Source organism: Micropterus dolomieu, linkage group LG17 (assembly GCF_021292245.1).
Source record: "Micropterus dolomieu isolate WLL.071019.BEF.003 ecotype Adirondacks linkage group LG17, ASM2129224v1, whole genome shotgun sequence".
NCBI classification, from domain to species: domain Eukaryota; kingdom Metazoa; phylum Chordata; class Actinopteri; order Centrarchiformes; family Centrarchidae; genus Micropterus; species Micropterus dolomieu.
The window spans coordinates 620886-634395 of NC_060166.1; the positions used below are offsets into that span (position 1 = coordinate 620886).

Below are 13510 nucleotides of genomic sequence, written 5' to 3' on the forward strand. Positions count from 1 at the left end.
CCTGTCTCACCTCTACCAAGTAGGCTGTGTCCCTGGGGAATGAAGACCCGCCTACTTCCTGGTTTCTGGGGTGCTGACATCTGTACCGCCCATTGGTTCCTCTGTTTTCCACTCAACCAATGGCTCGTCACCCTGTTAATTACCTCCGGCTCATAAGGAGAGTCCAGCTGTTGCTCCAGGCAGCTTGTCACCGCCTGTTGACTTGTGTGCCGCTGGTATTGACTGCATAGCCTGTCTGTTGTACTTAGTGTGTAGTGGAACTATCCACCTTCAGTGCCTATTAGCTGTACATTGTGTTTAGGTAAACATTTTGCATACCTTTGAATGTTAGCTCCACATTTGAGTGCAGTGGAGAAGTTCACTTATTGTTCTGTTTGCTATTTGTTAGTTTCACCAGGTGGAGTGGGTGCTGTGCTCTTTGTGTTCTTTTTGTAGTAAGTTTCAACCCTGTTTAAAACGGTAGATAGGTGTAGGCCTCCTTTTGAGGACCTTTTTATTTTAACTTGGTTTGTTATTTTCGCAGCACCCTCGTCCACCCTCCTTTTGTTCTTTTTGTTACCTGTCTACATCTCACGTTACCAATAAACGTTACCTTGTTTAAGATCTACCAGTTGTGCCTATATGTTTATGGCCCCCACACCCCTAGACCAACAGGGGGGTCGTAACAGTAATGAGTTACAAAAATATCAATATGCTGTATTAGTGGCTGGTTTTCAGCCCCAGTAACACCTTGGAAAAACAACACCAACAAACATTTTTAGGTCACTGTGACATAATGACTTGGAAACATCTGGGTCACTTCAGCAACCCTCAGGCAATAATTATTCTTATTAATGTGGGACATTTGTGAACCAATGTGTAAATACAGTTTCAGAGGCTTTTGAATGAGAAATGAAGAAAGTTGAACATTAGGAGGATTTTTTATAATTGTACCATAACAATTATCTAATTTAAAGGGGCCTTAAGCAATTTAGTATTGAACTTCCATGCAATTGAGAAAAGTCAAAATCAAAGCAGTAGAGGCAGCGATATCCTGACTTATAGTCTCTGGTATTCCAGTTCATGCCATCCTACATAAGTCAGTGACGCACTTGGGGCCCCACCAGTCAAAAAAAGTGACAGACTCCTCTATCACTGACTAGAATAACAGGGAGTAGGCAGGTAGTATGCTAAGGTTAGTCTAGTGGGTGAACACATTAGACATGTCAAATGTCTACACCAAGAAATTTCAGTTCATCTGATCTTTTTTTTTGTTCTTATCTCCAAATAACAGTCACTAAAACATTGTTATGAACTAATTTGTTCTCACGCCGTAGCACTTTCTGATCTGTCAAAAGAGACCTGAGCACAGGGAAAGGCAGTATGTGACTGCCCAAGCACCCAGTTCCAAGCAATTTGACCTATTTTTCAGCCTAATTACAAGTTTTGTACACGGACAATATGATACGTGCATTCACAGAGTGTCCTAAACATTTATCAACAAACCTGCTGTTTATGGTATTTGTGTGTAAGTGTATTTTATGTAAATGCTTTTGCTGAGTGCAACAATGTTGCTGTACATGGTTCATTGTTTTTAATATGGAATTGCAGTGTGAACATCTTATAATTGTACATCTGGCTGGCACTAAATGTTTGAGCTTATCCCAGTCCCTTCCCCACGCCCAGCACCTGTCCATCCTCAGACTCACCCTATAGTTGGAATGGGCTCGGTTGTTGGTGAATTGGCCCATAGGTGTGTGCTCAGTGTGTCCCGGGGAGTACAGCCCCTCTGAGGGGCCAGTAGGCACATGGTGGAAGATGAACCAGAAACCTGTTTCCTGAGAGATCACACACACTAAAAAAGTGAAAATTCATGTATAGATAATTTTTGTTGCATAAACAGGCGCACACTCCCACTTACATAAATAAAGCCTCCACTTTGCCACTCTGCATGTCAGCCAGTCTGTTTTTGTGTTGTTCTTCGCAGTATGCAAATGAGAATAGTTATTACATTGGTGAGGATAAACAAGACTCCATTCAGCCTGAAGTATCCTTATGAAATCCCAGAAGTATGATCATAATTGGCACTATCATGGTGAAAGTGCAGCAGTGCCTCTGTCTGTTGTGTGCTTGATTCTGAAGTTAATAGGAGTACACAGCCATTAATCTGACCTGGCAACACGGTAATGAGACAGACCTCCACCTGCAAGAGATGGGGGGATGCAGCACAGGGGGAGAGAGGTGGATGAGGGAAGAGAAAGTGAAGAGCCAGAGTAAGACACTCACCTCTGAGCCTGCAGCAGCACAGTTGATGAGGTTGTTATTGGGGTTGGCGATCCAGAAAGTTGAAGTTGCGCTATAAAGAGGAAGTGTGTTGGAAAGGAAAGAGAAAAAAAGAGTTATTGGATTTCACACAAACAGTCTGAACCAGTGATGTGGTGGTAAATAAAGAAAGTGTGAACACTGCCACTCAAAAGAGAAAATTACTTATTATTATTATTTTTGTACCAACAACAGCGCTGCTACACAAATGGACTATGTATTATTTTATAGCATTATGGGGAAGTTTTTTTCAAAACTAAATGGTTTTCATGGCAATTTCTATTTACGGAGGCCTCTTGTTTTTCTTACTACTGGTACGTCAAAACTCTTACTATATAAATATTTGTATAAATTCTGTCCTGTAAGGTACATTTATGTCATTTTTTAAATCTAAATGTCTTGAAGAGGTCTTCCCTTCAGCAGCCAATGTTGTTAAGAGTTCAGCACAGAAATGTCTTCTGGCCTCATGAATAGTAGTTTGATAAAATCAATCTTAACTCAAAGGTCCACTTAGCTCTCTCCAGGGCTGTCAACGACACAGCGTTCGTCAGGGAATGGAGCTGTTGGCTCAGTTGTCATGGATCTGTATAATCATGTCAAGATTATTTAGACAAATTTCCTTGAGTTGTATTGCTGATTTTTTTGTGATTCTTATATTGAAAAACACACACTTGCAGCTCATTATAACTGATGTGCTTAACAGATACTTTGTAGCTGGACTTATTTTAATGACAGTACAACACTTTGTATTAATTATCTAACTCTGTATTTCCAGTGGTAACAGTCATGTATATTAGAAGAAGAAACCATAGCATTCTCTCTGTCTCCCTCTTTCTCTCTCGTTTCCTTGCTTCAGGTGGTAAAGCCCTGGTAGCAGCTTTTAGAGACTGCAATGATCATTACACTCCACAGTACACAAGTGTTGGACTTGGATAGGATGTACCGTAAAACTTTGAATAACAGCCCGGGTTTTTTTTTGCTAAAATCACTGAATCGACCCTGCCTTTATTTGGGACAAGCGTCCATATGGGACAGGCCTTTAATTATTTTTGCACAACACTGAAACTACTACTATATCAAACAGAATAATGCTTTTGTAAAAATGATCAAATAATATCAAATACACGTCATTTATTTGATCTAGCTCAACAGACGGCTTATGCGCTTTTATTTTGGAGGCAGCCACCTCACGACAACAACAACAACATGGTGCAGGATGAGAGAAGTTAGCAGACAGAGAGCGACGGACTTCACGTGACAGGATTCACAACTTGGATACATTTTTCTGAAAAGCTGTTTTGATTCTTTTGATCAGTGAACCCTTACAGACTAAAGGAATATAAATACCCCCCTTTTCCTCTCTTGTAGCCATGCAGGTTACACCGGTAAATCTAGAAGAATTAGACTTTGGGTCTTGTGGTCTCCGTTAAATTAACTTAACAGTGGTACTGTGGAGAATCTAACCGATCTAACGATGTGTAGCATGTTCATATTGACATATTGATCATACCTTTAAACATTAATAGCCTATTTTGTATTAAGGATCTGAGCAGCTTAGAAGCAGCTAAAGCAGGCGACCCCGCGGGGTTTAAGAGGTTTTATACATCCAAAGAACTTCTATAAAAACCAGACCAGGCGTTTAATGGGGACCTGCGTTTATTTGCCAAAATGTGTTCCCACACCAGGCCAGTAAATAGGGTAATGTTAGGCGGCTATTTGGGATTTGGCTATTAATTGACGTTTTACTGTATTATGAAAAGTGGACACGGTGCTCTGAGTTGCCACCTATTCATTCTCATTAAAGTTGCCTTCTGAATCTAAAAATTCACTGTATTTTTTCATTTCTTGTGTACAAGTGGACATTTTGGAGAGATTGTGGATCGCTAGAGGAAAGGTACAAAAATTAAAAAAAAAATGTATCCTCTGACAAGATGTCTTGCTCTAGAGTCAAGTGATGGGGATATTTTCTAAACCTTAATTAAAAACCTAAATTTACTGACGGTGGGGGGGGGGGATTTTTGCGTCATCACATTTTTTCATTTTAGTGTCAAATTTACTGAGACAACAGACTTTGAACCCAGTCACACTTTTTGATTTGCATAAAGTAACACCAAATAAGATTTGATGCCAGGTTGTTGTGACACATGTTGCACTTGTTTGAAAAGTAATGTAGCACTAAAGAAAGTATTTTCTGCCACGGAATCAGGAAGACACTTCTGGAAGGGCAAGCCTTTATTTATCCCATAAGATGAAGGCTATACATGAGAAAATAATAAATAGTCTGATGTTCAGCTCAACAAAAAAAACCCTGATTAGATTACCGGATAAAAAAATAACGTTAAAGCTTAATAAATAGCCTACAACTGGCTGCTTCAATGATCTCGCACTGGACTGGACCGGCTTTTTTCTCTTCTGCTATTATGACTTATGAACAGATGAAGAAAAAAAGGTTTGTCAGGGTAATTTTTTAAGTTATCTTTTTGGTTCATCTGTGAAAACAGGAAAATTTTTGTTGTTGTAATACACATTTTGGCCACATGAAGATGAAATGCACCACTACCCCATGTTCTAAATGGCGCTGATTAAAATACATTTCTAGTCAATAGATTTTCATGACTGTAATTTTACATAGCTTGCAAACACAGATAAAAAAAACTAACAGAAAAATCATCCTGGCAAAACTATTTTTCACCTGTTCTTAAGTCAGAGGTGGTACGCGTAGGCTCTGTGCAGACGTCCACGTGCCTCCCGTTTTTATGACCACGCAGACTACGCAACCGATCTACTGCGCATCTGTGGAACAAGTCCACCAAGCTGACTCCAGAAAGTACTATAAACAGAAGTAGCCTGTGTTCGTGGGGCCCGCGGCTGTCCGTGTACGCGTATCCAGAGTATATTTGAGCCTTTAGGGCTTACATACTCTCCCCTCTGTTGTTTAAAGAAAGAACAGCTGAGACTCCCGGCTCTCTTACAGTCAAGATGGCGGCAAAGATTTAAAAAGAACATGGATTTAGTCATGTAGTATCGTGCCTAACTTTGGTGGATCGTAACATATCATGTATGAAATTAATCTGCAGATGCTCTGCTTCAAGGTCCAAGACCAAACATTTCTGTGTATGTCGGTTTCTGAACCACTACGAAGGCCAAAATATGGCCTGCAACAAACTACAAAAGCCTTGTGGTTAGCCAAGCCTGAAACAACTATGTTGTAACACATGGTCAAATGGTGAATACTGCTGAAAAGACAAAGCTTTGCTTTCTCTGCCGGTCAATAAAGTAGATTTTTCAAAAATTGGGAATCACTACAACCACGAGAGTTTCTAAGCAACAGTCATAAATGTGCACATAAATATTAGGCTGATAGTCCAGAAGTATGCCAGATAAACTACAGACCGATAGATACACACACACACAACCAAATACATGATCCCCCAGGAAATAACAAAACATTTAAAAATAAAAATAAGCATCTTGACCTATCTGTTAACCTTTCTTCTAAATTATGCTGCCTGAACAAGGATACACGCTCCTCTACCCACCACCCTCTGCAGCAGCTCAGTTTGGATGAAAAAGGAATTAACTCTTGTGTAATTAAGGTCTCAGCGAGCCCCAATCAAGGTTCAGCCCCCCCACCCCCCAGGCTCCTTCTGTTAGAGAGGATGAGAGGGAAGAAGGTCCAACACAAAGAGCAGTCTGCTCTCCTCTCTTTTTAGAGGAACCATGTTTGATGAGATGACAGTGATGATGTGACAGATGTGTGAAATATGAATTGGATTGCTGCATTAGAAGCCTATGTTCAGACTTAAAGTGATGAATGTAACACTATGATGTAATAAAGACAGAAAGTTTAGCAGTCTGAGATGGAAAAAAGGTCATACAAGCTGGAAACATTTAAACATGCTGGTGCTTCCAGGCACGAATGAATCATCAAGGGAGTCACATGGATTTGGCTTTAGGGAGGGGAAACTATATTTCTTCAACTAATTCAGCTTCCATCCCAACGAGGGAAAACATTTCAGGTTAAAATGTTAAGTTGCAGAGGAAAAAGGCTGACAAAATATATTTATAGGACAGCTTTACTGTACCTAATGTGATGTATTTATTTAGCGTTTACTTTATCAAACAAATTGAAATCTGGAAAAAAAACAATCCAAAGAGAAAGAAAAGTATTTACAAACAAATATAAACCACAAGCCTGAGCTAAAAAACTGCTGACTGGTGTACATTTTAAAGGTCGATTTTCACAAATTACAGAAAAACATATTTTCTCACTACCCAGTAGTGGTATCTGTCAGTGCTGATACTTTTGGTTGTATTCCAGAGGGTGTTATTTCTTTCTGACATTTCTGCCTCCTTGCAATGAGGGTGGATGGAATTTCATTTGTGAGCTTAGAAAGATTTTTCCTTGATGCCCCCCATTGCTCTGCTTTCACACCAACTGCATCAGTGCACCACTGTGCAGACTGAGGGTCCTGATATGCTCAAACAGAACTATTTCATACGATATGTTGTCATTTAAAAATAGGGATAATGGTGAGCATTTCAGGTCTCTCCTGGAAGGCATTCATAACACTGCTCTCAGTTGTTCACATGAAAAATAACTGTCAAGAATGAAAAAAAAGATCTTGACAGAGCAGTTCAAACCCTAGCTCTTTTGTCACTGCTACACAGCAATCACCACTTGAAGTGAGCGTTAGGGTTGGGCGATGTCTACAAAACTGCCATCGGAACATCAGGATGGACGATGGCATGGGTGGCGGTTTTGTCTTATAAAGGCATGTTTCACACAAAGACTTCACTCGGTAAAAAACACAGCGGTTATTTTACAAGCCACAGTTTACCAGGTAAAGCCACAGTGAACACACAGAGAGCAGATTTTGGTTTTGGTTGTTTGATAGGCTACTTCGCGGGTGGAAAACTCGAGTTCTGTGTCTATTGGCCGACTTTATAAAACATACTGTTGATGCAGAAGTCTGGGGAGCAGACAGGGAGAGAGAGGCGGGGCGATCTGGTGTGTTTACAGTGAGAAACCAGAGGTGTGTGTGCGTCTGAGTGTGGGGAGAAGAAAAGTCAGAGGGTGCAAAGCAGGTATATTTAAAAATAATAACACTTTTTTGTGGTGGGGTGGGTGGTGAGGGGGTACAATCATGTGTTCAATCGTGTCATCATACAATCGTGTTAGCATGGAATTGAACAGGTGTAACTAATAAAGTGTCCGGTGAGACCAAACATGTGTGGACAGCTGTGTGTAATTACTTACTTTACGTTAGTAGCTAGTAGCAAGTAGTTTGGGGGGGGCAGGCTAACGGTGTCTCCTCTCTATCGCCTTTACCGTCATTTGTCTGAGCACCAGAGTGGAGGAGGTGAGTCCGCCAATCCAAACTGACTGGGGTCTGTTTGTGAGGAAGTCCAGTATCCAGTTGCAGAGTGTTGTATTTAAACCCAGAGTGCTGAGTTTGCTGATCAGCTTCATGGGGAGATTGTGTTGAACGCTGAGCTGAAATCCACAAACAGCATTCTGATGTAGGTGTTGTTTTTCTCAAGGTGTGTGAGGGCTGAGTGGAGGGCAGTGGAGATGGCATCCTCTGTGGATCTGTTGGTTCTGAAAGCAAACTGGTGAGGGTCCAGGCTGGCTGGGATGTTGTGATCAAATGCGGGGATCAAAGCGAGCATAAAAGGTGTCAAGTTCATCTGGTAATGTGGCCTCACACATGATGGGGGAGCTCCTGCTTTTGTAGCCTGTGATGTTTTTGATGACCTGCGACATATCTTTGGTGTAACAGGTGTCGGGTAACAGGTGTGGTTTATTCAGAGCATCTCCTCCTCTTAATAATGGAGAAATCCTTTCCACATCCTACATTTTGAGGGGGCTTTATAAATCTAAACTTAAGGGCTTATTTGCTTTGACTGCTATACACAACGCCACCAGACACATGACAGACAAATAAACAATGAAAGTGCTACAGATATTAATAAAATACTTGATTTGGTATTTCTACCTCTTATGTGGGTACATACATTTCTTTTCATCTGTGGAATCGGAGCAGTGTGCGCAGCAGGAGGAGATAGTCAGCAAGGTGGATTGGAACAATAAGAATCAACAAGGCAATCTTTCACTGTATGTTGCATGCTTGTTTGAATGAAAATCAAATACTGCTCGGTCACTGCTCATATCAAACCCAAACTACCTTCGATAATCTAACCATTACAACACAAATAGACACACACCACATCCATTGACTTTTGCAGTCAGATCCATGTTAGACTGATATTCAGTTTGCAGAGAAATCTTTAGTGACAAAGCACATTTTTGTTGAGGTGAAATCGGGTATGTTGATGTACTTAGTTTGGCTCGGCCTAAAAAACAACTTTTTGCGTGTGTTTATGAATGGAAACATCTCCACTGAACTGACACTTGTAAACATCCAACTGCCATGTCTTGCTGTTTTCTATAAAGGAGATGGCTTGGATAGATGATTTGTGTTGTTAAATGAATGCTTAAGCACACACATACAAGCACACACTCTTTAAACAAGTAAAGTGTTTATGCCCAGCACATCCAACTGGCTAAGTTTAGATGACATTTTCCTCCTCCTCATGCAGCACATGTCTCCTGTTCAAATCTTACTAAAATGTATTGTTCTCATCTGAGCATTTACATTCTACACATACACAACTAAACAATGCCAGGGGGAGAGACAGAAGAATTCTCAAACGAGGAAATTAATCATCATAATATCTTAGAGTGGGGAATGTTGTTAGATGAATCATGTTTGATTAAATTAAATACACTGGGATTTGGAAATCATCACAGAATACATTGAACCAGACAAACTGGACAAAAAGCCTAATTAAAAGTATAGTGCATTGTGTATTTACAGGCTGTTATAATTAGATAAATTAGGAGAGGTCCGATGAAAGTCGTTCATTCTATATTTGCCATGGAATTGGATTTCTCCAGAATTGCTTATCCCAACTTTAAGATACAATACTCAGGTGCCCATATAAAGATTGAAACTGAAACCATTAAAAGATCCCATCTAATGCTAGCTGCACACTAGGGAACAATTGGGCTGATTTTGGGGCCGATTTACTCTCCCGACAATCGAAGGGGCCTTCCCGAGCTGATACTGGTCGGCAGAGATAAAAGAGATTTTAAGAATAAAATATAAAAAATCTGTTAATTCTGTCGTTATGTTTGTGGTGTTCCATGTTTTTAAAATTGATTAAGATTTGAAAATTATCTAGCGTGTACCAGGCATAATGCACTTCCAATGAAAGTGATGGGAGACACAATTTGAAGTTAATATAAGTCTTTAGAAATCAAGTGTTAAGTCTTATTAGTGCAAAATTCCCTCTTTGGGCCCTATTTTTGCAGTAGTGCAACAACCAGCACAAGCAGTGCTCTGACAGTTTGGTATTTACCTAACATTGAAATTCAGTGGGTGTGAGGAGACTATGCAAAAAGAGTTGTTACTATTTTGGCAGAAAACAGGTTGACAATGAAAATAGACATCTGAGAACCATGTCTGTTTCTAGTGCATTGCCAATCTGCCGCTAATCTGAGGATTTTATCAATAACAACAATGAAAAAACCTGCACAGCAATAAATAGCAACAAATAAATTTTTTTTTTACTGAAAAACAAAAACTAGCCTAATGCTTAATGTGGTTATAGCATGAGGTCTGCATTTATCTATAAATGAATAACATTTTTCTGATGACCTGTTTTCCACAGCTAAAAGCTTCCTCTTCAGTTCATTTCACGCCTGCATCTGAAGGAAGCAGGACACATCTTCTGTTGATAAATCGGCAAATAAAAAACATTCTGAAGCAAACGAGATGATGTAATCATTAACAACGTGAAATACAGTGAAATTACGACTGACATAGTGTCGATCTGATGATTGATCATATAAGTATTCTGCCCCTGGCAGCAGATCTGTGGTGATGTGTGTTCATTTCAGCCCTTTGCGTCACCATCCCTCCACAGGGAAACTGGGAAAACCAGAGGGTGCGCCAAAAAAAAGTGCATCCTAAAAACACGCATGCTGGCCGACCAGATACTGTGTGTGGAGCAGACAAACCCAGACTCCCTTGTTATTGTTCTTGTTGACTTTAACAAAGGAAACCTCAGCCAAGGCTAAAGAACCAGTTCTCTGCAAATGACGCCACTTCTGTCTGGAGGGAGATCAGACAGATCACTAACTACAAACCCAAAGCCCCCCACTCCATCAACGACTCTCACCTGGCAAATGAGCTGAACCAGTTCTACTTCTGCTTTGAGAGTCAATTGATCTTCCATCACTTCTAGACCTGTACGACACAAAACTAGACAGATTGGAAAAAACTACAGTCAAACGTGTGTGTGTGTGTGTGTGTGTGTGTGTGTGTGTGTGTGTGTGTGAGTGAGTGAGTGAGTGAGTGAATGAGTGAGTGAGAGAGAGAGTATGAAAGAGAGCATTTTAACTAATGATCACTAGCTATTACGAAGTTGTGTTCAGATTCAGCCCTTTCACAGTATAGAAAGACCCTTCTGACATTTCTCATTTTTTATTATATCTTAACTTCAAGAAATCATTTATTTCTTTGTCTCTGCGTCTGTTCTTGTCTGTTAAAACAAAATGATCACCTTAAAGAGTCTGCTGTCATGTGAAAGTGTCCTGTTTCAGACTAGTATCTTTGTTCACTTTTTTTGCTGTAACACTACAAATGTTTTCAAAAATGAAACTTTACACACATTTGACCCTTCGCTAAGCCCCGCCCCCCCTTAGTTACAGGTGTTAAGTCCGACAAACTGTCGGCGCTGCCATTGTCTATTACTGTACTCCCCGGAGAACTATTGTCAAATTAGTTGGAAAAAGCGATCTCAGAAAGAAGCAGACAGTTTTGCAGTTGCATTATACATTTGAAGGTTGTATTCAGGCTGTCAGACTGACTCAAACGGTGACGGTGAAAACACCATGTTTGTAATGCAATCCATATACAACTACTGTTACTATATTGATTATATTCAATAAGTTTGTAAGGATTTAGAGCCCTGTAACAAATAAAGTCCATTTTGTGAGACAGTGATTTGTTTTTAATTGTGTTCTCTGTACCCAAGCACACTGGATTTGAAATAAAACAGGGACTAAGAAGTTAAGTGATGATTTAGTTCAGATTAGGGGATGTTAAATGCTAACACTGGGTGAACAGTGTCAGATTCTACCAATGAAAATGATATCACTGTCCTGATACTTTTTGACTGGACTGTGTGTAATGGAGCGGTTAGTCATTCATACTGACTTGTTGATTCATTGGCTAGTTGCTAAGATATCAGGCTTTCAATAAAGGAGGTATGGCCAAGGAGGTATTTCCCAGAACTGACTAAGGGTACTATAGTGGAGGCACACCAGAGCGCCTCCAAAGAAATTATTACACTTGCATGACACGTACATTTAATCTTAAAGAGCATTGGCAAGGCCATGTATTTAATGAGTAAGGTGATTGTTTAATCTATTGTCTAGTAACTACACTGATTATGAGATGAGATTGAATCATGATATATCCTACTGGAACCTCAATGTTTCCCCTAAATGTCCCTTAAGAGGCTTCAATGTGAGAAAACAAATTATCACACTGTGACGATATACCAGATAAAGGTCAGTCTGTATTTGCATGTTCTCATGCTTCACTGAATTTACTTCAGACAAGACATTACAAGACTAGACAGCACTGATTATGACTGCACCATTCCATCAAATAGAAATATTCTAGGTGTGTTGTGCATTATTATGAAAGTTCAGCCTGATGCCGTATTTAGTACCTCCACCTGGCAGATCTCCCACAGGAGATCCCCCATGGTGGGAGAGGTTAAAGAGAGTCTTACCTGCAGTCTTGGCGTGGGTTGGCCACATATCCTGGGTAAGCTCCTTCAGTGATGTCACGGCACATTTTGCTGTCCCTGTCTGAAGGCAGCAGGGTCCCAGCTCGCACCATCAGACCCAGACAGTGGTCAAAGGTGTTCCTCTCTTCTGGACCATCCTCTGTGAAGAAACAGTGGCCTAGTGTGTCATAGCCCACCACATCCTTTACCTGTTAGGGAAAAGAAACATAAAATTTTACTGATAAACGGTACAATGTCACTAGCGCAAGGATTCACCAACAAAGTGTCAATTCTGTGTGTGTGCTGTAAAAGTATCAACACAGCCTCTCAAGATGTCACTGCCCAGCCAAGACACAATCCAGCACATAACACCACATTTTGTTGTTTTGTTTATTTACAGATTTAATAAACAAGCTATAAGTGCATTTCCCAAAATGACACTAATTATCCCTTTCTTTATGGCCCACATCAAGTAAAAAGAGAATAAAAACCTAAATTTGAGGAAACATTCATAACTGACCAGTAATCCGTTGGATCCATGAATGGTAACACAGCGGGAGAAGGAGTGGTGGATGGACAGATCACTGACGGAGGTGGGTGGGTTGTAGCCTCCCCTCTCGTTCACGTCTCCGTTCATATGGAAATGGACCGGATAGTGTCCCATTGTCTGCTGGCCCATGTGCTGGAGCTCCACCCCAGATATATGAACTGCCCTGAAGCCCCGCTCCACCTGATAATGACAGCAGGTACATGTCAGTTACACACACACACAGTGACTTACACTTTTAATCATACATTAGTGCATTCACTTTTGATTGGCCATACAGGTGCTGGTCATATAATTAGAATATCATCAAAAAGTTTGTTTATTTCAGTAATTCCATTCAAAAAGTGAAACTTGTATAATGTATACATTCATTCCACACAGACTGATATATTTCAAGTGTTCATTCCTTTTAATTTTGATGATTATATCTGACAACTAATGAAAACCCCAAAATCAGTATCTCAGAAAATTAGAATATTGTGAAAAGGTTCAATATTGAAGACACCTGGTGCCACACTCTAATCAGCTAATTAACTCAAAACACCTGCAAAGGCCTTTAAATGGTCTCTCAGTCTAGTACTGTAGGCTACACAATCATGGGGAAGACTGCTGACTTGACAGCTGTCCAAAAGACGACCATTGACACCTTGCACAAGGAGGGCAAGACACAAAAGGTCATTGCTAAAGAGGCTGGCTGTTCACAGAGCTCTGTGTCCAAGCACATTAATAGAGAGGCGAAGGGAAGGAAAAGATGTGGTAGAAAAAAGTGTATAAGCAATCGGGATAACCGCACCC

The 13510-nt window shown here is 40.3% G+C and overlaps 1 protein-coding gene and 1 long non-coding RNA gene across 2 annotated transcripts in view; one reads left to right on the forward strand and one right to left on the reverse strand.

Annotated features, from left to right (window-relative positions):
* Positions 1-13510, reverse strand: part of LOC123985987 (cell migration inducing hyaluronidase 1) — a 134934-nt gene that overhangs the window by 22525 nt on the left and 98899 nt on the right. Inside the window, exons 7-10 of the mRNA XM_046074017.1 lie at positions 12689-12898; positions 12172-12377; positions 2266-2335; positions 1689-1817 (exon numbers count right to left, since the gene is read on the reverse strand). Coding sequence (XP_045929973.1) covers positions 1689-1817; positions 2266-2335; positions 12172-12377; positions 12689-12898 — 615 coding nt within the window. The remainder of the gene's footprint in view (positions 1-1688; positions 1818-2265; positions 2336-12171; positions 12378-12688; positions 12899-13510) is intronic.
* The window catches only part of LOC123985652, a 13629-nt gene continuing 13530 nt past the window's right edge, over positions 13412-13510 (forward strand). The window contains exon 1 of the long non-coding RNA XR_006828723.1: positions 13412-13483. This is a non-coding gene — a long non-coding RNA (uncharacterized LOC123985652). The remainder of the gene's footprint in view (positions 13484-13510) is intronic.